The sequence below is a fragment of the Saimiri boliviensis genome, chromosome 9 (assembly GCF_048565385.1).
Source record: "Saimiri boliviensis isolate mSaiBol1 chromosome 9, mSaiBol1.pri, whole genome shotgun sequence".
NCBI lineage: Eukaryota > Metazoa > Chordata > Mammalia > Primates > Cebidae > Saimiri > Saimiri boliviensis.
Genome location: NC_133457.1, coordinates 109696163 through 109720534, shown reverse-complemented (window position 1 = coordinate 109720534; position 24372 = coordinate 109696163). Strand labels below are relative to the sequence as shown.

The window sequence follows — 24372 nt, the reverse complement described above, 5'->3', positions numbered from 1 at the left end:
GGACGGAGCACTCACCAGTGGTAATATCGAAAGCGTGGCCTCCAGTTGGGTGTCCTCAGCAGCGTCTGTACTGCACAGGCCAGATTCACAAACATGTAGCACATCAGGAAGAACCTGGAACACAGGAAGGTCCCCGGGAGACAGAGATGCAAAAGGGAGGCAGAAACAGACACAGCAGCATCCAGAGAGAAAGGGAGACAGGGGGACAGGGGGACAGGGGGACAGGGGGCAGGAAGTCAGGAGGTGGCCGGATCATGCTCTGGTGCTTAGGAAGGGGTTCAAAGCCAAATATCCTTACAATACACCCTGATAATACGTGCAAGTGACTCTCTCTATAACAAATGATGGGCTTCTATGACCAGTGGGGAAATTCCTGGGGTTGTTAAAGTGTTTGGGTGGGTTGTCATGGGTCACGGCTGCAGGATTCAGATACAGAAACACCCTGAGCCAGTGAGGAGGGCAAGAAGTCAGGCACGCACATAGAGAGGATGGGGGCCACCTCGTCGAGAGATGCAATGAGGATGCCGATCTCACAGATGCAGGCAGTCAGGAGCAGGGCCCAGGTCGGCTCTCCATTGGCCTTGCCATGGCCAAAGACCTGAGGACAGAGCAATCATCATGGGGGACTGAGACCTTAATGACTTCTCAGCCCTCTCCCCTTATCTTGGGAGCCCGTGGAGTAGAGGCAGGAATCCTACCACCAGTGAGGAGGTAGGGAGAAGATGCATTTCTCTTCCTCTAGGAGGACGTAAATGGATAACAGGCTTTTGCTATGTCTTGCCCACCCTGACATGGGCACCCCAGTACAATGAAGTTCAAATGATCCCTAGAGGGGGAAAGCAGCTGAAGGGGACCAGATGGGAGAGGAGCTGTCAGGAAGCCAGCAAGCCACCACGACCCTGTTCTCCATTAGTATTTTTTTTTTTTTTAGCACCATGGTGAAAGCTACCCTTTTCTTGCCCTTTGACTGCCTCCCCAAGGCTCTGACCAACCACTGCGCCAAAACAGGACCATTTGTTTTCTCCCCAAGAGCAGACAGTGCCTCATGAGATGCACTGACCAGGGGCCAAATCCCAAGTAAGACACACTCATTCTTTGTGCGGAGCGGAGCGGAAGTGGCACAGGAGGAAGTCCAAGGCTGGCCACGGCCCTGGTCACTGTGTGGTCTCTCTGGGAAGGGGCCTGACTGGCTGGGCTACCAGGGGTGGGCTGTTCTGCTTCCACACTAACCTGCAGGAAGGGCACGATGCCATCCCTCGAGATGGCCTGCAGCAGGCGTGGGGCCCCCGTGAGGCTCTGCAGCCCAGCCCCACAGGTGGAGAAGAAGGACCCGATGACAATTACCCACGGAGATGGCCAGGCCAGTGTGCCCACCACCAGGTTGCCGTTCACAGCTTCACCAAACCTGGAATGAAGTGGACAGGAGATGTCAGGTGAGCAGTGCCACCTGGATTTCCAGGGCAGGTGTCCATACCAACTGCAGAACCAACTTCATGCCTGCCACAGGACTAAGCTCTGTAAGGGTGACAGGGGAGGCAGAGCCCGAAATGTTCCATTGTTTTTCCTTAATAAAATCAATCTCTAATTTCCTGATACTAAAAACCAGGCCTCTAGGCCTGGCTCCAGCATAGGTCCCAGCTCCACTGCATTCCTTTACAGAAGCCTGGCGGTAGTAGCGGAATGTGACTCTGAGAAGCGCTCCTACACCACCCGGCCAGTTGTGTGTGCCCATGCCCTTCAGAAGTGAGTGCTCCGGGGCAGTGAGCACTTACAGCTGCAGGCATGCGCACACGTTTCTCCCCTCCACCCTGGCTCCCCATTGCCTGGAATGCCCTTCCTCCAAGCTGTCTAATCTCTGCTCAACCTTGAAAGAAGGAAGGATAAATGAGATAAAGTGTATAAGACACTTCTAGCCTCCCTTCCTCTGAGAAGACTTCCCTGGGAAGACCCCTAAGGACTGGACTCAAGCCCCCAGGCCTTCCTGTATGGCCATCCCTACTGACTGCACTCGAAGTCTGTTGGCCAGCAGAGGCCCACCCAAAAGAGCTCCTTCAGGACAAAACCCCTGTGTTATTTATCTGTGCTCCCTCCAAGATTCTGGAGGGAGCACAGATAAATAACACTCCTGTGTATGTGACCAACACATGGACATTCAGTAAATGTTAGATACACTACTGACTTAATCCATTTTAAAGAAAAGAAAAGTATCATTATCCTAAAGGAAATGAGACGTCATTCAAGCTTTTCAAACTGGAGCAACAGAAGGAAGATAAAATAGAAGACGACCTTGCAAGCAGCCCCTGTGGCCTCCCTCCCACAGGCCCCTCCCACAGGTCCCAGCACCTCCTGCTGGGTCTGTTTCCCGGAACTCAGCCTTCGAAGCCTACCCATCCCAAGATTAGAATCAACCCCAATTCTCTTACTTGTCCCGCAGTACAACCCCCTCAATGCAGGCCCCAAACAGCACAACGGAGCTGATGTCTGCAGCAGAGGATAAAGGAAAATCCTCAAGGTTCAGTACCTTTCCTCCCCACCCCTCCTGCACCAGCAGGTACGGCAGCAACGTTAGCCACCCTCCCTCTAGCCCTCCCCCGAGGGTGGTCCCAGTGTAGCTGTGCAGGATACAGACAGCAGAGGTGGTGGCGATGGCCAGGATGGTGCCAGTGGGGATTGACTTCTGGGCATCCCTCAGGTCCCCAGAGCGGTTAGAACCAGCCATGATCCCTGCAAACAGACGTGCAGCTAGGACTCAAGTCAGGGCCACAGGAGACCAGACAGATGAGAAAAAAGGCACCAGCCTCAGGGTCGGTGAGCCTGGGATCTAGTCCTAGCGTACTGACTTGTGTGAGATCTTGGGCATGTAACTTGGCTTCTCCTGGCCTTAATTCCCTCATGTGTCCAATGGGAAGTGAAATGTGGGCCCCTGCTTACGTGATGGTGGTGTTGGACTAAGAAATTCCCAACATCATCATTGACTCTCTCCTCCCCATCCACTCCCAGGCAGAGCCTTCCCTCTCTGAGCTCCCCTTCACCTGTGACTGAGGGGAAGTAGATGCCAACCAGCAGGGTGAAGTAGGAGGTCATATCACTGAAGACATAAGGGTGGTCCATGTCGATAGGAGTGCCATCGGCCAGGCCCACTGAGGTCATCCCGCTCCTCTCCACAATCACACCCTTGGTCAGGTAGGAGCTCCAGAGGTTCTCTGTGGGGAGATAGAGTGCTCAGAGGGAGGCCAGCTATTAGGGGACCAGAGCTCTGGGACCAGGAGGTGGCAGGGGGGCAAAGAGTCAGGGTCAAGATCAACCCCGTCTGACTCTCCTCAGCCTTGGCTCTATTTCATTTCCACTGACATTTCCTAAGCTCCTGCTTTGGGCCAGGCCACAGGCAGGGCTTTCACAGACTAATCAGACCCAGTCCCTATCGTCAAATAGTCCAATCCGGTAGAGCAAATGGGCACATAAAGACCTATCTCAGGTTGACTCAATGTGTCCCAAATTGATCTCACCATCCACTCACCTGAAACCAGCTCCTTTCCTGCATCCCATATCCCAGTAAATGGCACCATCATCAATTCTGATGCCCTGCCCTCAACTGCTCCTTCTTCCCTTCCCCAACTTCAATACCACCTCCAACTTCTGTCCCTTAATCCCTCCTTAATATTTCTTAAATATGCCCCTTCTCTCCATTCCAAGGTCTCTCCACCATGGCACTAGTGATCTTTCTGGCCAGATAATTCTTTGCTGCAAACGACTGACCTATAGCATTGTAGGATGTCTAGCAGCATCCTGGCCTCTACCTACTACATGCCAGATACACCCCTCCAGTTTTGATAACGAAAACTGTCTGCAGCGACAGCCAGGTGTTTTCTGGGTGTCAAAACAGCCCTGGTTGAGAAGCACTGCAGTAATGGCCACAGACATCACTCCATCACTCTCATTCAGAAAGCCACCATCTCTCTCTCCTGGACTCACAGCATCAGCCCCTTCCTGAGCCCCCTGACTCTCTCCTCTCATCCTCTTAGCCCATCCACATTAGCATCCAGAATGAACTTTCAAAATGAAGATCTGACCATGTCCCTCCCTTTCCCAAAACCCCTGAGTGGCTCATTGCCTTCATAATATGGCACTAACTCTCCAACATGGCTTCAAAGCCTGCCACAGTCTGGCTCATGCCAGCCTCTGCTACATCACTTCTTTCCCCACCTTCCTTTGCTCTTTGTGCCCCAATCATACCAAATTACTTGTGGTTGGAAGGACACAATATACTCTTCTGCATCTGTGTGCTTTTAGGCAAGCTGTTCTTCTGGTTGCCATGTCCTTATTCCTCTCATAGAACTGAAGATCTTTCATTTGTCCTTCAAAATCCTACTCAGGTGAGTCCAGGAAGCCTATTGCCATCTTATACACAGGAACTCTATCACTGTTCCTCCCCTGAGCATTCTCTGTGCACTGAATGCACATCCACACATGGCATAATGTATTTGCTAACACATCCATCTCTGCCATTAATCTCCTTGAAGCCAGGAACTGTGGCTTATTTATTTTGTGTTCCTAGCACTCAGCACAATGCTGGGCACTCCATAGGTAGTCAGTGACTGCTTGTTATGTTGATGACTTCCTTTCCTACCAGTGGTGAGACACTTGTCTCCTTTTCACCTCTACTCCTCCCTGATGACAAGGACAGAATGTAACCCAGAGTAGGTGCTCAATTAAAGCTGACTGAATTTAGCTGAATCCCAAAGAGGGCCCCTTAATCCTGACCGCTTAACCTACAATCCCTGCAGCGTTCCCTGGATGTCAGCCCTTATCCTCCCCACCCCTCCCACAGACCTTTGATGAGGCCACTGGCAGCACCAGGGATACCCTGGATCTCTGTGACATTGTTTCGGGTGAAGTATTCATCACAGGTGGCATTGAGGAAGCGAGAGGAGCAGAAAAGGCCCCACAGCCGTGTGGTCACTGTCTCATTTCCTTCCCAAGCCAGCTTGGCACAGACATCAAAGCCATGGCGAGACAGAGTGCGGTTACCCAGGAGGCAGATCCTAGGGAGAGAAACAAGGGAGGAAGGTGGGAAGCCACATAACCTTGCCCTGACTGCACAATACACCCACCAGGAGCGCTTTCAAACACACATGGGACGCCTGGTCCCCATATCCAGAGTTCCTCGCTTAATTTAAATGAAGCCTGGCCACTGGCATTTTTTTTCTTTAAGCTCCCCTAGTGATTCTAATAAGCAGCCAAGGGGAGGAACCACGGCGTTAGCGCCATGCTGTTTCAGCACCGCGGACAGCGGTCTCAGGGGCAGCCCCCACCCCCACCCCCCACCCCCGTCCTCTGAGCAGCGGATGGAGGAGACTCGGATCTGAGCCCCTGAACCCTCTAGACTTCTGTGTCTTTTCCCATCCTGGAAAAATTGTCCAACACTAGGAGACTGCCCCATTCCAGGAGGTTGTCCCCACCCAGGAAAGGTTTCCCTACCACAGAGAATATTCATTGCTTTGGAATTCATTGCCACTTAATTCTCTCTAAGTCCATCCCACCAGCAAGCAGTTGACTCTTAAAAGGGAAATTGTTCCCTCCTCCAGAAAAGTTACCCCACTCTGAAGAGACTGTCCCCAAATCGAGAGAGATTTTCCCTTCCAAGGGAAGTTGCTCCCAACCCACACCAGTCAGATTCTGAGGGGCAGGAAGAGGAAGTTTGGCAGAGACTGTCACACAGACTCTGAAACAGAGCCAGGGAAGGTAAGAGGACAATTCCTTGGGCTCAGACTGGCAGCACTCACGGGAAGTTGGGTGGGTCGAAGGCAGACTTGATGACCCCAGCATAGATGGCCAAGATGGAGAGGATGACACAACCCAGGAAGACAAGGGCAAACTTGTTGACATACTTGACGCCCACAAACACCACAGTGGCCATGCAGGTGAGCACACAGGTGCCATACACACGCATGTTGTTCAGCATGGCTGCTGCCTCCCCACTGGCATCTTCCGCCTTGAAGATGGCCATGGCTGGGAAGAGGTAAGCCTGTGGGAAAGGGGCAGGAAAAACAGAGACTTCAGTCAGCGGCTCTTCACACTACAGGCAGGGCTTAAAAAAAAAAAAAAAAGATCCTCATCACAGCACAATCATGGTGGTGCTAGACTGGAAATGACATCCAGCATCCAGTCATAGGAGAATTGCTAAAGAAGGCATGGCCTGTCCTGTAAGGAATATGATGCAGCCATTTTAAAACGAAATTGCAAGGCCAGGCATCGTGGCTCACATCTATGATCCCAATGTTTTGAGAGGCCAAGGTGGGAGGATCACTTGAAGCCAGGAGTTCAAGACCACCCTGGGCAATATAACAAGACCCCATCTCAAAAACAAATAAAAATACATTTTCTTTAATGGCACTGCAAGGATGCTGGGAGTGATTACTTCTGTCATTTTTGTTAATCATAATTCTTAATAATTATTTATCATTTTAATAATTTCTAATGGAATGGTGGAAATAAATGTTCATTACTAGAGGTTGGGTAAATAAATAATGATATCCCCACACAGACTATGGAACTATTTAAAAAGATGACATAGATTTTTTTTTTTTTTTTCTGAGATAGAGTTCACTCTTGTTGCCCAGGCTGGAGTACAATGGCACAATCTCAGCTCACTGCAACCTCCACCTCCTGGGTTCAAGAAATTCTCCTGCCTCAGCCTCCCAGGTAGCTGGATTATAGGCACCCACCACCATGCCCGGCTAGTTTTTGTATTTTTAGTAGAGACGAGGTTTCACCATATCAGTCAGGCTGGTCTTGAACTCCTGACCTCAGGTGATACAACCGCCTCAGCCTCCCAGAGTGCTGGGATTACAGGCATAAGTCACTGCCAGATGACATACTTTTATATGGATTGACTTTAAAAGCTATCCATGGTACATTAGGTGAACACAATAAGGTTTTTGAAAAAGAATATGTCTTATTATCTCATTTTTATAAACTTATATGTGAAGAGATATACATATATTAGTATATGTCTATACGTGTTTTCATAGGTACATCAAAACGTTTTCAGTTTTCCTGAATCATAAAAAATGTGGATAATCTATTCTCTGTGCACATCTGCATTTTCTAAAATTCTCATGCTAAATATTAGTGTTTACATTCTTCCAAGAGTTATTTTCACTGTAAATAATATATACCAAGAGAATATGAGTTGCTTAGGGAAACATTTATGATACAGGGTTATATTTTACATAGAAAACAATACCACATAGAAAAACAAAAACTAGAAGGCAGTACACCAAAATGTTAGTGGTGATTTTCTTTGGGTGACTTATATCCTTCTTTACATTTTTTTATGACTTGGATATTTTCCCAATTTTCTGAAATGGGTGGAATTGTTTTTACAACAATTTTTCAAATATTTTAATTCTTAAAAGTAATGGAGGTCTATTATTCTCCCTCATCATTTGCCTCCTCAGGCCTTTCATGCTCCATCCATCCTCCCTGTCCTGCTCTCTTCCATCCTGCTGCAAAACTAATTGCTGTGTCACCTTCTCGTTCTAGATTTCCAAGGCAGTGTGGTATAATGGACAAGCACAGGCTCTGGAAGTCAGAAAGACCATGGTTCATATTCCTTCCACTCGTTCCTTAAACTCTGAGCCTTGCTCTCCTCATCTGTAAAATGGCCACCTTTTAGCCAGGTGCAGTGGCACATGCCTGTCACCCCAGCACTTTGGGAGGCCAAGGTGGGAGGATCACTTGAACTCAGGAGTTTGAGAACAGCCTGAGCAACACAGCGAGACCCCTATCTTTACAAAAACATACAAAAATGAGCTGGGCATAGTGGTGCATACCAGCTATTTGGGAGGCTGAAGTGGGAGGATCATTTGAACCCGGGAGGTCAAGGCTACAGTGAGTCATGATTGCACCACTGTACTCCAGCCCAGGCAACAGAGTGAGACCTCATCTCAAAAAACATAAAAATTAAAATAAAATGGCCACCTTTCAGTCATGAGAGAGTCATGAGGATAAAATAAAATGATATACTTCAACCCTTGGAGTCTGCATAGGCTTGGGACATGTCAGCTCCACTTCCTATCCACCAAGGAACCCTCATCAGCACCCATGCCCTACAGGAAGGGGAGGGGAGGAAGAATGCAGACCTAAGTCACCACTCCTGGCCTTCAAGCACTGCCCAGTAACCTGGTTTCTCTCCATCGGTCACTATTCCCAACAGATCTCTTCACACAGGTCCCTCCACTGGTTCTTCTCTTTTGCAATCCAGTAGCCATCAGCCATCTACCATTAATATCATGGAGTACCTAGCACAGTCTGCGGCCCGTGGGAGGCAATCACACAATGGTAGCTGCTGCATTACATTACTGTTATTATTTCTGCCATATTTTAACTTATCAACCCATCTCTGCCACCTACCTGAGAGCTGAGTGACCTTGAGCAAGTTATCTCACCTCTCTGAGCTTCTCATTTGTAAAATCGGCGTCATAATACTTAAACCTCATAAGGATTCAAGAGAATGGCTGGAAAGCACTTGGAAGGATGCTGAGAGCTCAGTGGGTGCCTGATAAATGACAGCTGTGTATGTTACATAATTATTGTATCTTGTCTCCCCAACCAGACTGTGAACTCTTTAGAAACAGAACCACATCTGACTTTGGCCTTACTGAACCACATCTTTGGCCTCACTGAATGGCCTGGCCTATAGGAGGTGTCCAGGGGAGCACTGACTGACTGACAGCCTGGGGTCCCACACCTCCTCCTCAGCCCCTCTCACCAGCAGGATTTCGATGGTGCCCAGGATGTACATGGCCCCAGCAAAGGTAGTGCCCAGGTAGAAGCAGAGGCCCACGGCGCCCCCAAACTCCGGGCCCAGAGACCTGGAAATCATGTAGTAGGAGCCACCAGCTGCAGAGAGAATCTGGTATCAGCGAGAGGGTCGAGGCACACTGGGCTGCCGTAAGGGGTGAGGGTTGTTCAGTGCCAGAGGCAGAAAGGGGGTTGCTCTGGGCCTCATAGGCTTACAGACTGCAACCCTAGAAAGGGGACTGGTTGGAGACCCAGGTAACCACTCTGCCTGGATTTTGCAGCACAAATTACCCTGTTGCTAATTACCCCTTTAAAGAGATCATGGCTCAGAAAATCGAATGGTGGAGAGGAGGGTCTCAGGCTGACTGCGGGGAGGGCTGCTCTATTCAACACCAGCAACTGCCTCCTCCTCCTCTGCCCCCAATAGGGCTGCCCCTACCTATCCCATAAACAGGTACAGCCCAGCCCCCTAGTCTATAATATTACCTCTTTTGGGTCCTGATGTCCTCCAAAACCTAGGGTACTATCCCTCCTCCCACCCAGCCATCCCCGTCCCCACGAGGCCCCGGTTACTACCAGGCACAACACCGTTCGTTGCAATTGCACTCATCGAGATGGCCGTGAGCATCGTCTGTGAAGAAAAAGATCATCAGAGCAGTGGCCGGGGTGGGGGCCAAGCCTTATACCCCATAAACACCAGCCAAACCCACAGGTTCTCTTCCACTGAGCTGCTCCCTGGGCCCGTTCCAACTTCTACTCCTGCCAAGTCCTTCTACTTAAGAAAACGTCTTATTCACCATGTGAACAGAAGGAGCCCAAGCAAGCCACAGCCTAAGAGAGCTCCGGAAATCCTAGCCTCGTCTCTGACCAGCTGCCTGACCTGAGACAACTCACTTCACTGCTCCAAGCCTCAGTTTCTCCATCTATGGAATAGGCATAACAGCTCCGATACTGGGTACCTCACATGCAGAGCTGTCTCAAGGTTATGTACGAGGACACATAAATGTGTCAAGAAGTAGGCATTTGGTGAATATTTGATTTTCTAGAGAGAAGGGGACGAATTTGGTTACAATGCTGTTTGCGACACGTCATCTCATTTTTTGTGAGTCTGGACCTACCAAAATGTTAACTATTGTAAGATTACAGGTGAATTTTATTTTCTTCTCTACCCCTATCATTTTCATCAATGAAGCTGCATCACTTGTGTAATTACACACAGAGAGAGATGCAGGTGAAACATGGTTAACAGCCATCAGGGACAAGGCTGTGAGATGCAGGAAGGACCAGTCAGACCTAATTTACTCTCAAAGATCATAAGCAGTGGTTCCTATAAAAAGCTCGGGTCTCATGCTTCCATCCTCCCACCTCCCACCCCCAGGCCTCTGCCAAGCCCCAGCTGTCAGGGGGTGGTGAGGGGAGGGGTGTCACTCACACAGGAGCAGCAGATGAACACCATGCAGAAGGACTCCATGATGCCTGCAATGCCCACCACCCAGGTGAGCCGCAGGAAGAGGATGACGCCAAAGATGTTCTGCAGGCACGGCAGGTACACGCCCATGAAGGTGCCCATGCGTGGGGCCTGCCAGGGAGGCCGGCGTCAGTCTCTGCAGCCCTCATCATTACCAACACCCCAGGCGTGCTCCTCCTCCATGTTCCTCCACCCCCACCTTCCTCTTCTCTCTATCCCCATCCCTTCATCCCTCTTCTTTCTGATTCGTATCCCCTTTCCCTCCCTCCATTCAAATCCATTTTCCTCCCCCATCCTTCCGCATCATCCATCTCTTTTCTTCCATTTCTTGTCCCCCAAAGCCCTCACCTGTACCGGCTTCTTTTTTCCACCTTCATTGTTTTCTGCCTCTTCATGTTCCCTACTTCCCTGGGGCAGGTTGGTGTAGTTGGCCAGGCCACTGAGCAAGGAGGACACCATAGGGCTGGTGTCCATCTCCTCCTATGGAGGGAGGGTGTCAGTGCTAGGAGGCTGGGAAAGCAGGTGGGGTGAGCTGGGGGGTGAGGGGGCAGAGGGAGAGATAGGGACAAGGAGCTTGAAACCATTTCGATTGGGATGAAATGGGAAAGGAGGAGGAACAGGTAAGAACAGGGATAAGAATGATAGGATGAGAAGAGGAGAGCAGGGAGCAGAGGGAGGAAAGCCTAGGAGGGAGAAGAAGGGATGGGGAGACTCAAGGAAGTTGGGCTCGAGGGAGAGGTGGAGAGAAGGGTACTGTCCCCTAGGGAGGGAGCAGCTGATGAATCAGGAAGATGAATTGTAGGTGGGGGCCCAACAGCCCTAGCAGCCCACCTCAAACAAGGCCATGTTCTTGCCATCATACTCCTTTCCCTTCTCTGTGTCGGTGCTGTTGATGAAGGGACTGCTTTCCTTGGGGTTGCCATCACCTGAGAAGGCAGAGGAGTCAGGGATCTGGCACCAATCAGCTGTTGTTTAACCACCTAGGCATAGACTCATGTGGCCATGGTAGCCCTCTGAATCTCAGTTTGCCCATTGGGAAAATGGGGCTAATACCACCTTCCTTGCAGAGTTGTAGTTGACAGCATGTATAAAGAGCCTAATGCACTAGCTGGCATGCACTGCGTATTTATGGATGTGTGAGTGCTTCCTTGCTCTTTGGGGTCCTCTTCCATTTCCATTTACCAGGGCACCCCAAGACTCTCCAGAGTTCCCTTCTTGACTATAGCTGGGCTCACACTGGTGTTTGGGGTGAAAGCATGTTCTTTGTCAGTAAGGAAGGTCTGCCTTCTGGGAGCACTACAGCCTCAAAGATGCTCTACTACTTGAAGAAGTGACCCCCTCTGGCATCTCTTATGCCCTTTAGTCATCTTCACTCATGATGTGTTTACCAAGTGTCTACCATGTGTCAATATAGGCATAATGAAGGCAGGATAAAACACAGAAGACACCATCCTTGCTCTCAGGAGACCAATCCAAGTGCAAGGAGACAAACCAGTAGCCAGGAATTTCCAATCCATCATGGTAAATTCTATGACAGAAGATCAAGGGACTGTGGGACACAGGATAGGCACCCAGCCCAGCCTGGGAGGTCATGGGAGGCTTCCCAGAGGAAGTGACGTGTCCTCTGAGAACTGAAGAATGAGTAAGAGCTAGACTGGGAGGGAGGCAGGGCGGGTGTTCCAGGCAGACAGAATAGCAGAACAGCATGTTCGATGGCCCAGAGGTGAGAGCAGAGTGGGTTAGAGGAGTGAAGTATTATCTGGCTGGAGTCTGTGGAAGGGGCAGTGAAAAGTGAAAAGGTGAGCCAGGGAAGGGAATCGTAGGCTGGGCCCTTAAGCTTTTAGCAGGTCATGTTCAAGAATGTGGACCTCACCCAGAGGGCAATGGGGAGCCATTGAAGAGTTTCAAAAAAAATTTTTTTAAGTGCCATGAATAAATCCATGTTTTAGAGCCATCATTCGAGCTTTTAGGTGAAGAAAACAAAGTACGGTGGTTAGAGACTTTCAGTAACCCAGGTTAGGGCTGATGATGTCCCTGACAAGAGCAATATAGAGCAATGGACAGAATTACTGGCATATTTCAATGCCAGATGTTTGGGGAGGGGGAGAGGAAGAATCTAGGATAACGCCTGGGGTTTCTAGCATGGGTGAATGGTTGGATGATGGTGCTATTTAATAAATGGGAAGACTAGAAGAGGAGGAGTTTGGAGGTGGAAAAGATGCTGAATTTAGCTAAGGGTGAGGCACTGTAGGGCACTCAAGTGGATACATCCGTAAGCCACCTGGGTATATGAATCAGGATACATGCAGCAAAGAGGCTGGCCAGGAGAAAGAGGTGGGGGTAAGCCATGTAAATATGTGTAGGATGCATGTGAAGCCATGAGCCTGGATGAGATCACTCGAGGAGAAAGTATCTTGGGCACCAGGGGGAAGATCCCTTCAGAAAGATATAAGAGGCCCCAAAGGTACATTTCCTTGGCTACAGCCATGACCCTTCTTCAATTCCAGGGCTGAGTTCCAGCAGTTGACATCTCTCTGGACACTGGAGAAACTCCCCACTGACCAAATTCCAAGTGAAATTGAGGGCCTACATACCTTGATTCTCCTGTCCCCTCAACAGCTGACATCCCTTTCTCCCCATGTCCATTCATCTGCATCTTCCTGGTCCTCCTCTCTACCTCCTGGAAACCTTCCTCAATCACCCAGCCAGAGCATGGCCTGTCCCTATGATAAAACCAATCTCTTCCTGACTAAAAATTGGGCCAGGAGGAATGATGCCTCACCTGCTCCAAGGAAACCCACCACCAAGTTTTCTCCCACCACCTCCACCTCATCCATCAAGGCAGAAACTCCTGGTTGCCAAATAGGGGGCGTCAGCTCTTTCTTCTCACGTATGTGAGTTCCTGGGAATAACAGACCCATCCTCCCAGTGGGAGCCCAGCACGTAATAGGTGGTCAGGAAAAGTATTTGGGACTAAATTATCCGGGGCTCCCCTCTGAACCCCAGGATCTCAGAATAACTCTCTGGGGCCAGAGAACAGGAAAACAAGGATGAAGTAGATTCCCTCTCCTGTTAAACTGCTGCCAGTACGCCTCCTGTTCTCAGTACACCATGGTGTGGACTAGAGAAGTTAAGGGGACCTGAGGTGAGAGGAAGTTTCCTAATGGTTAAGAAAGGGGGCTGGAGTTATGGAAACAAACATTCCAGTTCCAGCTTCACTGGCTGTGTCGTCACTTTCAACAAGTCACAAACTCTCTACGCCTCAGTTTCCTCCTTTGCAAAAGCATACTAACCAAGCTTAACTCATAGGGCTGTTGCGGGGATTAAATTAAATCATGCATGTTAGGTGTGCCCGCCACGAGTGTGGCTATTGCTGCTACTATTGCAATTGAGATTATTATTAACATACTTGGTGCCTCCCCAGCCTAGGCTCCCCATCCCATACCGCACCTCCAGCCACAAGATTTAGGGGTCCTGTCTCCTATGGAGCTGGGTCCCTTTCCCCCAAGCGTTCCCTCTTAGGGCCAGGACAAGAACAGAGAACCCCTCCCCTCTACCTTTCACGCCCCCTCCCAAGCGCCTCCTCCTTCGCAGGGGTGGGTGGCACTCAGGGGACGGGAATGGGGGCGTCCGGGCCCGAGACCCTGCAACTAGGTGGCCCCGCGCCGGTCTCCATGGCGACCGCGCAGGCCGAGAGCGCAGCGCCTAGCCTAGCGGGCCGCGCGCCCGCAGCCGCTTATGTAACGCGGCGCACAGCGCAGAGCCAGACTCCAGGCCGGATCCGGGCCAGGAGATGAGGGCAAAGGAGAGGGCGGCTAGGTAGGCTCATCCTGGGTCCCGCCTTTCCACTAGCTGCCTGGGCGGGACGCCAGGCTCCCAGGACTTGTCAGCCAGGGCTGATTTCGTCCGCTCCCTGGAACGCCAGAAGCACTGGTTGAGGGGGATGGGGAATGAGCTTCCGAGTTCTCAAAGAACCAGAACAGCTAAGGGGAAACTCGCCCTGATTCCCCAGAGCCAAGAGTAAGGGTGATGCGGGAGCGCCGAGCGGCGCGCGCGAGAGGCAGGGCCAGACTGAGGCTGAGCCCTCCCCGCCCCCGCCCCCTGGGAGCTCTCAACCCGAATCGGCTTTCAATTAAGCTGCGGCGGCCAGAGCTCCCGGGGAGGAAACAGGCGAGCGGCGCAGGCTAAGAAGCCTCCCCGGGGCCTGGGGCTGGGCCTGGAGGAATCCCTAGGCCAGCTCCAAGAGGGAGAGGGGGTGTCAGACCCCAAGGGGAAAGGAGACCGGGACACATCCCTGGGTTCTTCTTTAGTCCAGAAGTCCCCACTTACTTGGGCCATTCCCACTTGCCACCGAGGTCAGCAACCAGTTCCTTCGTGTACATCCCCAAGAATCTAGAATCAGAGATGTCAGGGGCTCTTGGCCTGATGGTCCTCCCTCAAGTCCATAAGGTCCTTATCACCTCTTACCACCATCTCCAGGCACCACTGGAGGGTGGGGGTGTGGGGTGGGGATCTTCTCTCTCTGGGACCCAGAGCACCTGACCCAGGTTCTGGCCACTGGCGTTCCAGGTCCTGGACCCTCTGTATAGAAAAAAGGTCTCCGAATGGGTCCGCTGCACTTAGTGTCTAGAAACTAACAGAGAGGGGATAGAACTGAAGCGAGTTCCCAGTTCAACTCTTGCCCATACAAACTGATGCCTGCCTCTTTTCTAGGCCTCCTAAGACCCCATGGAAACCCCAAGGCTTGGTGAAACCTTAGCAGAGAAAGCAGGTTGCTGGGGTATAGGACTGTACCTGGTGTCTGAGGGAACAGAGAGATGCTCTCTCATCTGAGTCCCCCTTTCAAAGTGGAGGCATCTGAAGGGGATCCCAGATGGAAAGATCCACGTCAGGATGCCTGGTGCTGCCGCAGACTCAACTTTGCCAAACCCCCTCCCCCTCCTGCCAGAAGCCCGCGGGGGAGGGGGCGGATGCCAGAGGAGGTGATCCCAGGGTCACTGGGGAGGTGGATAAGCTGGCCAGCTAGGAGTTCTGGCACCTGTATGCCACTCAGCCCCCAAGAGAAATGAGGAGTTGTGGGGAGTGGGGGGTCAGACAAAGTATAGGAACCCTGGTGTCCCCAGCTTTTCCAAGTGGCCACTGGCCCTGATTGAGATTCTGTATCCAGGATCAGGAGGACCTCAGAGTCAAGGTTGCCAATCCCTAGAAGACCCTGCTCTTTCAGCCCTAGGGGCCATCCCCCAGAGGGATCTGCGGGAGTCGGCTCATAGGGTCAAGCAGTGCCCAGGGGAACGTTTGAAGGCGCTGAGCGCAGACAGCAGGAGCAGGAGGCACGCCAGTGCGCAGGGGACGCAGCGCCTCTGGAGAGTTGGGGGTGGGGGCGGCTGACAGCCGTGATGGATGGCTGAGACCGCTGGGGGGCGGCGGGGGACCTGGGAACCTGAGGGGGTGGCTGGCCCCAAGACCTCGGAGCAAGGAAACCGCGGAGGAGGGCGGGGGAGAGCGGGAGCAGCAAAAGGACTTGTCCCAAGCCCCTCGGCTCCTTGCGAGTCTCCGCACCCACCGCAGAGTGTCCGCAGTGTCCGCGCCGCGGCGCTGAGGATTCAGCCGCTGGGACCCTATTTCTGAGGCCTCACTGGGGGAGCTAGCAGAGCTAACTGAAAAGAATCCCCCCCCCACCCTGGACCGCCCCAGAGAACTGAGAGGAGGGGGAAAGAGGGAAGAAAGGAGGGTGATCTTCCTTCCCGTCCTAAAGAGGAACCCACGGGAAAGCGAGAGAGATAGGGGGAGATTCTGCAAAGTAGAGCTGAAAATCAATGGAGGAGGTATGCTTCAGTCTGAGGTCGGACCTTGGGAAGCCTTGGGGGAGGGGTCCCAGATTGCACCAAGGGTTCCCTTAAGGAGACACCGCAGCCCGGACGGGGGCTGTCATATAGCCCCAACCCCTTACACACACACACACACACACACACACACACACACATACATACACACACACACAGCCACCTCTTCCCCCATCTTCCAAATGGAAATCTTAGAACCAGGGACTGCAGCACACTGCGCCCCCCGGCACCACCGGTGCCCGCTCTGTGCCAGGACGCCGGGGTCCCCTGTCGGGGAAAGGAGCCCTCCTCCCGCCGTCGAGCTCCACGTCAGCCCATTCTAGCTTTTCTATCCTCTTCCCACCACCTCCCTCGGTTTAGATAACCCAAGTCGGCCCGAAGCCGCGGACAGCGACAATCCCCCCGGCCCCCAGCTCTGCCCCCGGGCGCGGCGCATTCCAGCACCTTGGACAGCGGCCGGAGCATTCCAATGGAGCTGGGCTCCAGGCTTCTGCCGGCGCCCACCGCCTGGATCAGTCCCACCCTCCTCTCTGAAGGAGGTGGCCCCCGCTCCGCCTCTAACCCCAGAGCTGCCTCCTCTCCTCGCTGCCCCCTCCCCCGCCGCCCCCGGACCACAGCTTACCCGGGTTTGCTCCCCCATCGCCGTCCTCGCAGTCCGTCAGGTTGTTAAGCATGGTGGCGGCGCGGCCCCTGGTCCGGGGATGGCTGCGCCGCCTCGCCTGCGCCCCTCTGCCTGCCTTCGCCGCTCTCTCGTTCGCTCTAGCTCGCTCTCGCTCTCCGCTCCACGGAGGAAGAAGCTGCAGTGCCCGCCCGCCCGGCGCACACACACTCGCACACGGACACACGCTCACACCCGCGCGCGCCCCCTCTCAGCAGCGGCGCTGCTCACCTCATCCCGTATGCAGGAGGCGTGAGCCACTGGCGGGGTTTTGGGGGGGAGAGCGGGCGGGAGGGAGAAGAGAAGATGAGGGGCGGGCAGAGCGCGACTAGTGGCCCCCTTGCACGAAAACTGGGGGATTGCGTGGGTGGGACGAAGGGGGTGCTTCAGGGGACAGGGCCTCGCCTCCCTTGAGCAGACGCAGCTCCCCCCCACCCACTCTCCGGGCGGGGCCCGGCACGTGGGCAGGTGCCATCCCGCGCCCTAAAAATAACGGCAGGGAACTAGGTCGCGGCCGCGGGGAGGCGGCCCCGCAGCGGCTGCCCGACTAGGGGTCTGGAGTAACCCCCGGGGGGAGATAAAGGGCACTGACGTGGCCATGGAGGTGCACCATGGAATATGGGGCCCTTGGGAAGCCTCTCTGCAAGACTGGAGAGGCCAACCCCGAAGTGGGGGAGGAGAGCCAGACCCTCTTTCATACCACTGTTCAAGAGATTGGAGCTGGAGGCATGTAGAGCCCAGGGTCCATAACTAAAGCAATGTGCTACCCCCAGGGGCATTCAGGTCACTGGGCTGACTGTCTGACCCAACCTGTCTTAAAATGGAGGCAGTAGTGCCTGAGGAGTTGCAAGGAACTCTCTCATTGTGCTTAGACTGACAGGAGTCCCAGCATCCCACTCCCAAGACACGTCCCTGGCGCCCACAGCCAGGGACCTTCTGACTGCAGACTGATCTAGGGATAAGACCTGGTAAGGAGAAGAGGCAGCAGTGAGGTTCCAGGGAGCACTGACTTTCCACCAGGGATGGTGCAGCCTCCAGGGAGGACAGGCCGGTCCCGAGGCTGGCCAGGGACAGAGTGGGGGAAGGGGGAATGAGGCCGCCTGTCGGTTTGAGACCAGATTTTCTCCTGGGGCAGAAGTGTCTAATCCCCTAATCCAGGATTGCTTTCTGAGGCTTCCAGAGCCTACATGCTCTCTGTCCTCCTCCCCCCTCCTCTGAGGCCAATCCCCCAAAAGCTTGATTATCCTGGGACCCCTCAGCGCCCCTAGGGTCCAGGTTTGAGTCAGTGGTGCAGATGTCTCAGGAATTGGCATCAGAGGTTTGCAAGCTTTCAGTCTCTGGAAGATCTAAACATCTGAGGGTGGGAGCTGATCGGGGTAAATAATTTTCAGACTCACAATACGCTCTCTCGCTGGTCCTCTAAATTCCAGAAGAGTTCTAGGGTTGGGAAAGGATCAGTCATTGAATCTTACACACAGCTTTCATTTCACAGATGAAAAAACTAAGGCCCATAGAGGGAAAATGACTGCCTGTGGACATAATGCCAGTGAATGGCAGAATTTGGTCTAGCATCTAGTTTGCCTCACTCCAGTTTAGGACTTGTGTCATCAATAGAACTTATAAAATCTGTCTTGCCTCCATAAAAAAGACAAGGGTGCAGTCATACCCAAGCCCCTCAGCAGCTGCTGATCATTAGCTCCTGAAAAAAGAAAAGAAACAGGAACTAGGTCTGAGGTGCGTTTTCTTCCTTTTCTCGTGCTCAGGCTTCAGAAGTGCGGGGCTAGAATGGACTCTTGGCTTGCAACGGAAGGGGAAGCCTCCAGAAAACCTGCAGCGATCCTAAAGATTCATATACCTGGAGACCAGGATATAGGACAGCACTTTTTCAGAACCATGGACAGGGCCCACGGCTCAGCTTTACTCGTATTGATAAAATTTGTCAGTGGCTTCCGTTTGGGTCAACGGTGGAGTCTTCAGCAGCTGACTCAAAGATGCCTCTGAGGGACCTACCAACCAAGTATCGCTGCCACTTGGTTTTTCGGATACCCAAAGGACCCTCTAGGGTGAAGAGTTAGCTATTCAGACAAGTTGTGGGCATGGGTATTCTTGGCTCTCCCAAAAAGAAAACCACCAAAAGGGTAAGATGAGTTTGGTGACAGAGGTTAAAAGAATAGCAGATGAGAAGGCCAGTGTTCAAAAATTTTTAAGCATTCCACTACACACATACACACACACACACACACACACACACACACACCACACACACACACACCAGCAGCAGCAGCAGCAGCAGCAGCAGCACTGTGCTGTGGTCTACTACTCTGCAGAGATACATAACATAGTAAAACACGTGTAGCATGTTTTTCTGAGAAGTGCTGTGGAATGAAGAAGATGCTGAGGTTTTTCAGCAATCCCAAGTCTGCATGTTCCCCTGGGGTTATTTTCCTTCATTTGTGGTCCAGCTTTGGCCACTCAGGGACTCGGTCCATGCATGAGGATTCTAGGGACTATAGGTGAAGGCAGTAGTGATTCCTCTGCCCCTGGGTAACCCATCTGTCCACCTTCACTAGAGTTCCCATCTCAAGGGCCATCTGAGATTCAGAAGATAGTGATTCTATTGTATCCTCTGCCCCCAAATTCTCTGTGTATCCCTGGGCAAAACTGGACTTCTCTCTGTGGGCCTCAGTATCCCATCTGTAAAAGTGAGTTAGGTTGCATAATCCATGAAACTTCTTCCTGCTCTGAAAACTCTTGGTGCTCTCTCTACTAATCTCAGACCAAAGCCACATATCCCTTCCTGAGGGGGTCATACCAAGTGAACAGACAGTCCCAAGGGGAGACCCCAGCCCCTCCATTGACACCTCTCAGGAAAACTGTGCCCTATTCTGGCCTCCAGCCAACTCTCTGTGGTGAGGTTTAGAAACACATGGCAGGAATCTGCTACACTGCCAGCCTGGCACTGGCCAGGAAAAGGTGACCTGCAGCTCAGAGTCCCAGGAATCTGGCTGCCAGCACAGCATCCCCTCCCCACCAAGAACCCTGGGAGATCTGGGGCCAGGGAAACCCTCTCATTAAAGTAGCACAAGATGCAGAGCTAGGGAGGGTCCTATTTCTAAACTCTGAGTTTCTCAAACTCATACCCCCTCCCACCATATGTCTCAGAGAGAAAAAAGCTCAGAGAAGCTGCCTCCTGAGTGTCAGGATTTGGGAACTGGAAGAGACATTATAAATTATTTTTTTCCATTCTCCACATATTGTGAAATTGGAGTCTGAAAATGGAAAGGTTCACATTTTCTTCATGTGGTGAACTTGTAACAGACTGAGGACTAGAATTCAGGTCCCCTGACCTCCTGCCCAGGACTCTATCCACTGAACCAGAATTAGGGACAGTCTGGAGGAAGCTAGAGCCACTGGACTGGGTCCTCTTTTCGCAGGAGGCAGGCACAGCATTTCCCCTTACGACTCAATCCCTCTCCCTCCGCATCTCCACTGCCTTATCCCCACAACCTAACCCATCTACCCCTAGCTGTGGCCTCATAGGCCCAAGGCCCTGAATGGCCTCCTTCACTCTTCTTCTCTCCCACCCGCATGCTCCATCCTTGGACCCAAAACCTTAGCAGCGAATTGATGCGTCCAGTGCAAAGCACACCCCACACACACAGGGCTCACTGCGGAGCACGTCAACCACCACCGTCTCCGTGGCAACCGGGGGTTTAATTAACAGGCTGCAGCCCCATCACCATAGCAACAGCACCCCAACAGCCCCTCATTCCCCTGCAGAGTCAGCCCATCTTCCCTCTTTCCCAATCCGGACCCCTTTCTCACTGCACCCACCCCCCACCCCCACCCCACCTGGAGAACTGAGGCCTAAAGATCGCTCTTGTTCATTGAGAAGAGGGGAGGGAGAGGACAGGGATGAGAGAGAAAGAGAGAGCAGCCTGTCACCATGGCAACTGCAGCCCCGTTCATAACCAGTTTGTTGCCATGGAGATTCCTGGGGCTCACCTTGGGCTGAGGTACTGGGCAGTGTGGTTCTGAGTTCTGGCTTGGGGATGGGATGACTGGAGAGCTCCAAATCCGATATATATACCAACAACAGCATTATTCTTCCCAATTTACAGATGGAGAGAGTGAAACATGAGGTTAGGGTCTAGAGGAAGCAGAGAGCTTCATCCTTTCAAATCGTCACAAAATCTTAGCATTTTTATGGCTAGAAGAACCCTTAGATAGCTTCCTGTTCAACTCCTTTATACTATAGATGGGTATGTTGAGGCCCAGAGAGGGGAAGCAGTGTGCCCAAGGTCACATGGCAGAGTCTGAGCTGGGACACAGATGGGCTATATTGTGGTCTTGCTCCATCCTCCCAGCATAAGTTAGCTCCCTCCCCCTCCATGGGGACACACCCCAACTCCTGTTAGTCTTACCAGGCCCAGGGCTCTTTTTAGGGCCCTGACTCCCTGAGAAACTGAGGCACAGTGGGGGATCAGGTAAAGGAATAGGGGAGCATCTCAGAGTTTTAACAGCTGCCACCAGGTCTACTTCTGTTCATCCAAGTCACCATCAATCAATCTCCCATGACACAGGTGAAGCAAGTGAGGTGTGTGGCTCACAATCCAGGGTTAGGGCTGGATTTGAGGCTCGGCCTCGCCTTACTTCTTTAACTCCCTGTAAGTCATATTCTCACCTATAGCTCATCGTCTGGCAGCAGAAAGCACCCCAACTGGCAAGCCCTGCTCCTTTGGCCCAGAATAAAAGACACACACACACACACACACACACACACACACACACACACACCATCTCCCCCCTGATCTTTCCCAATCATAGATGTGCTGCCATCCCTCCCTTTGGGTGAGGACAAGAGGTGGGAAGAGAATCTATCAGGCCAGAGGGCTGATACGAGAACAGCTGTGGGAAAGATACCACCAGATGCTGGGTTCCCCAGAGGAGACCTTGATCTACTTCCCCATGTGGTGATCCACCAAAGAGGAGGTGCTTGAGGCTGTTTCAGGCTTAAAAGGTTAAAAGTCACCCAAATCATTGTCCAGATGGAACTTCCAATACACTCCTGCACACAGGTACCCATCTCTCAGATAGACGCAGAAATGCACACATCAGCACACCCTTCAACATGCTGCCAATACAGTGACAAATAAAAGAAGTGAGTGAGTCACTGACCACCCCACAGGTCATCAGAGCCAATGGGGGATGCTCCTCCCACAAGACACACACACACAGCCCCTGCCACAGCACACAGCATTCCAGGCTCACACACACCTGCAAACGCAAAGCCTGGGGGCTGTGTTTCACTTCAACTGTGCAGGAGCCCAAGAGTGTGAATGGGAAAACAGCAATCACCTTGGGACATGAGAGAGGGCCGTCTTATTCCTAAGCCAGGGGATGGGGAGTGAGAGAAGAGAAGGCAGGAGTAGAGAAGCAGAATCCCACAGCCATCCTCCTCTCCTCTGATGAGCATTATGCACCTACCAAGTGTCAGGCTCTGGGTCTGGAACTCAGAACACAAAGATAAAGGAGATGGTCCCTGTCCTTGAGATGTTCCAATGGAGGATACCCATAAGTAAAGAAAATGACTACCATCCCCCGGGATGTGTGCACTAATGGCGCAGTGGGTGGGTCGAAGAGGAAACTGAAAACAGTTTTTGGAAAAGGTTAAATGAGCTATAACTTACAAAATGAGTAGGAGTTTTCCTGGCTGATGGAGGTGGGAGAATGAATGTGGACAAGAACACCAGAAGCAAATGAGGAAAGAGAATGACAGACTTAGGGATTTAGCCTTTATTTTGCAAGTGATGGAGAGCTTTTGTGGAGGAGAGCTAGGGCAGGACTGGAGGCAGGGAGGCCAGTGGAGAGGATGTGGTCATGGCCACGTGAGGCTGGGAGCAGGGTGATGATGGCAGAGGGGGACCGATGCTGCCAGATTCAGGCTAAGTTTCAGAGATGAATGGCCAAGACGTGAGGACCAGTGGATTTGCTGAAAAGAGAAAAGGAAGGGTTGAGAATGGCTCCATAATTTCTGACTTTCGAATCTGGGAGGCTGGTAAGGTCATTCATGAAAATGAGTAAAGAGATGGATTATGAGAAAGATGAAGAGTAGCAGGAGCCCAAGAAATCCAAGTGGCCACAACCAGGAGGCGTTCGGTTCACGAGACTGAGCCCTTCGGAATTCTAGGCCTCAATTTGGTCATCTGTACAATGAGGAGGTTCGCCAGATAACCCCCTAAGGGCTACTCAAGGGGTTTCGGCGCTTGGGTTAGCTTCGGGGCGAGCTCACCTGCGGCTCGGCAGCGACCCCTGGCGGCTTGGGGAGCCTCCTCCTCCTCCTCCTCCTCCCCTTGCTGGGGCCACTACAAGCCGATTCGCCTTGTTCCTTCCAGACCCGAGGGCCTAAGAGCCAGGGAGAGGTCCCCTGATGAGTGCCCCTGCGGGGAGACTGTGCACGCACCCAGGATGCTACTTCTCCATCGAAGGCCAGAAGGATCTTTCCCTTCCCCTCTACTCTGTGCCCTGCGTGTAACTTCCATCACAAGACCCCTGCACAGGGCCCGCGAGGAAGACGCCCCAACCTCGCCTATGCCGGCTTCTACCAACTCTTACGGAGCTGGAGCAGACAAGGAGCTAAGTGGGTCCCCGAGGGTCGCGATCAGCCACCCTACGGCATCCTCCCTGGATCTAGCTGCCCAGGTTCCACACTAACTTCCCTGCCTCCTGTCTCCTTCCCGGGATCCCCAGTCGCTGTCCGCCACGCCTCCAGTGAGGTAGAGGATTGGAGGACCTGCCAGGCACCGAGGACCCGCTGACCTGGCGCCTGCCTCCGCAACCCTGACTCAGTTTTCCTCTCGCCCTCGACCCCATCCCTCTCCCTGGCACTACTCCCATCCTCCTGGCTCAACTCATTCCCCACGTGTCCTGACCTTTCCTGACCCCAAACCGACCTAGTCTCGCCGCCTCCCTTTTAGGGGCTCCCGACCACCCCGCTTCAACACACAGCCCTCTCCTTCCCTAGTGCCACCTCCCAGCTCTGATCCCGCTCCCTATTCGAGATGCCCCCTCCCCTTTAGTACCATCCGGCCTAGTCTCCACTTTGACCCCCCGCCCTTCCATCACCAGACCCGCCCCCTTAGCCTCCTTCCCAACTCCTTCCCTGGCCCCACCCCTTTCCCTTGTGGTCACGCCCACCTCACGTCTGGCTCCTCCCCTTCACGGTTTCCTGGTCCGGGCTCCGTTCCCCTCTCAGGCCTAGAGCTGGGACCCCTCCCCGCCCCCGGTCCTGGTCCCGCCCCCTCCAACAGACGGTCCGCCCCGGCCCCTCCCCCTCGTCGCCCCGCCCGGCACCGGCAGGCTCCGCCCCTTGCGGCCTCTACCTTTGACGTCTTCCCCCGGGAGGTGGCGGGGGTCTGCGACCGAATGCCGGCGGGACTCTGGGTCAGGGCTTCTGGCGGGCCCTGCCGGGGGCAGCGAGGTGACGGTGAACCTGCGGCTCATGGCGCGGAAAGAGGCCAGGCGGCCGCGGCGAGGGCCCGGATCGCACAAGTGGCTGCAGCCGGGCTCTAGGAGGGAGAAAGAGCGGATCCCCCCCC

At 53.0% G+C, this 24372-nt stretch overlaps 1 protein-coding gene across 3 annotated transcripts in view; it reads right to left on the bottom strand.

Annotated features, from left to right (window-relative positions):
* The window catches only part of SLC12A5 (solute carrier family 12 member 5), a 38136-nt gene extending 13773 nt beyond the window's left edge, over positions 1-24363 (bottom strand). For 2 of the 3 annotated variants that reach the window (XM_003936472.4, XM_074406593.1), the window contains exons 1-14: positions 24157-24363; positions 11105-11199; positions 10622-10753; positions 10238-10384; positions 9382-9436; positions 8774-8904; positions 5784-6025; positions 4831-5042; positions 3033-3203; positions 2626-2724; positions 2424-2481; positions 1231-1405; positions 480-598; positions 16-114 (exon numbers count right to left, since the gene is read on the bottom strand). In XM_003936472.4, coding sequence (XP_003936521.2) covers positions 16-114; positions 480-598; positions 1231-1405; positions 2424-2481; positions 2626-2724; positions 3033-3203; positions 4831-5042; positions 5784-6025; positions 8774-8904; positions 9382-9436; positions 10238-10384; positions 10622-10753; positions 11105-11199; positions 24157-24277 — 1856 coding nt within the window. In that variant the 5' untranslated portion in view covers positions 24278-24363. Of the gene's footprint in view, positions 1-15; positions 115-479; positions 599-1230; positions 1406-2423; positions 2482-2625; positions 2725-3032; positions 3204-4830; positions 5043-5783; positions 6026-8773; positions 8905-9381; positions 9437-10237; positions 10385-10621; positions 10754-11104; positions 11200-16738; positions 17153-24156 lie in introns of those variants that run through there. The other variant, XM_003936471.4, reaches the window with a different exon arrangement.
* Between the last annotated feature and the right edge of the window lie 9 nt (positions 24364-24372).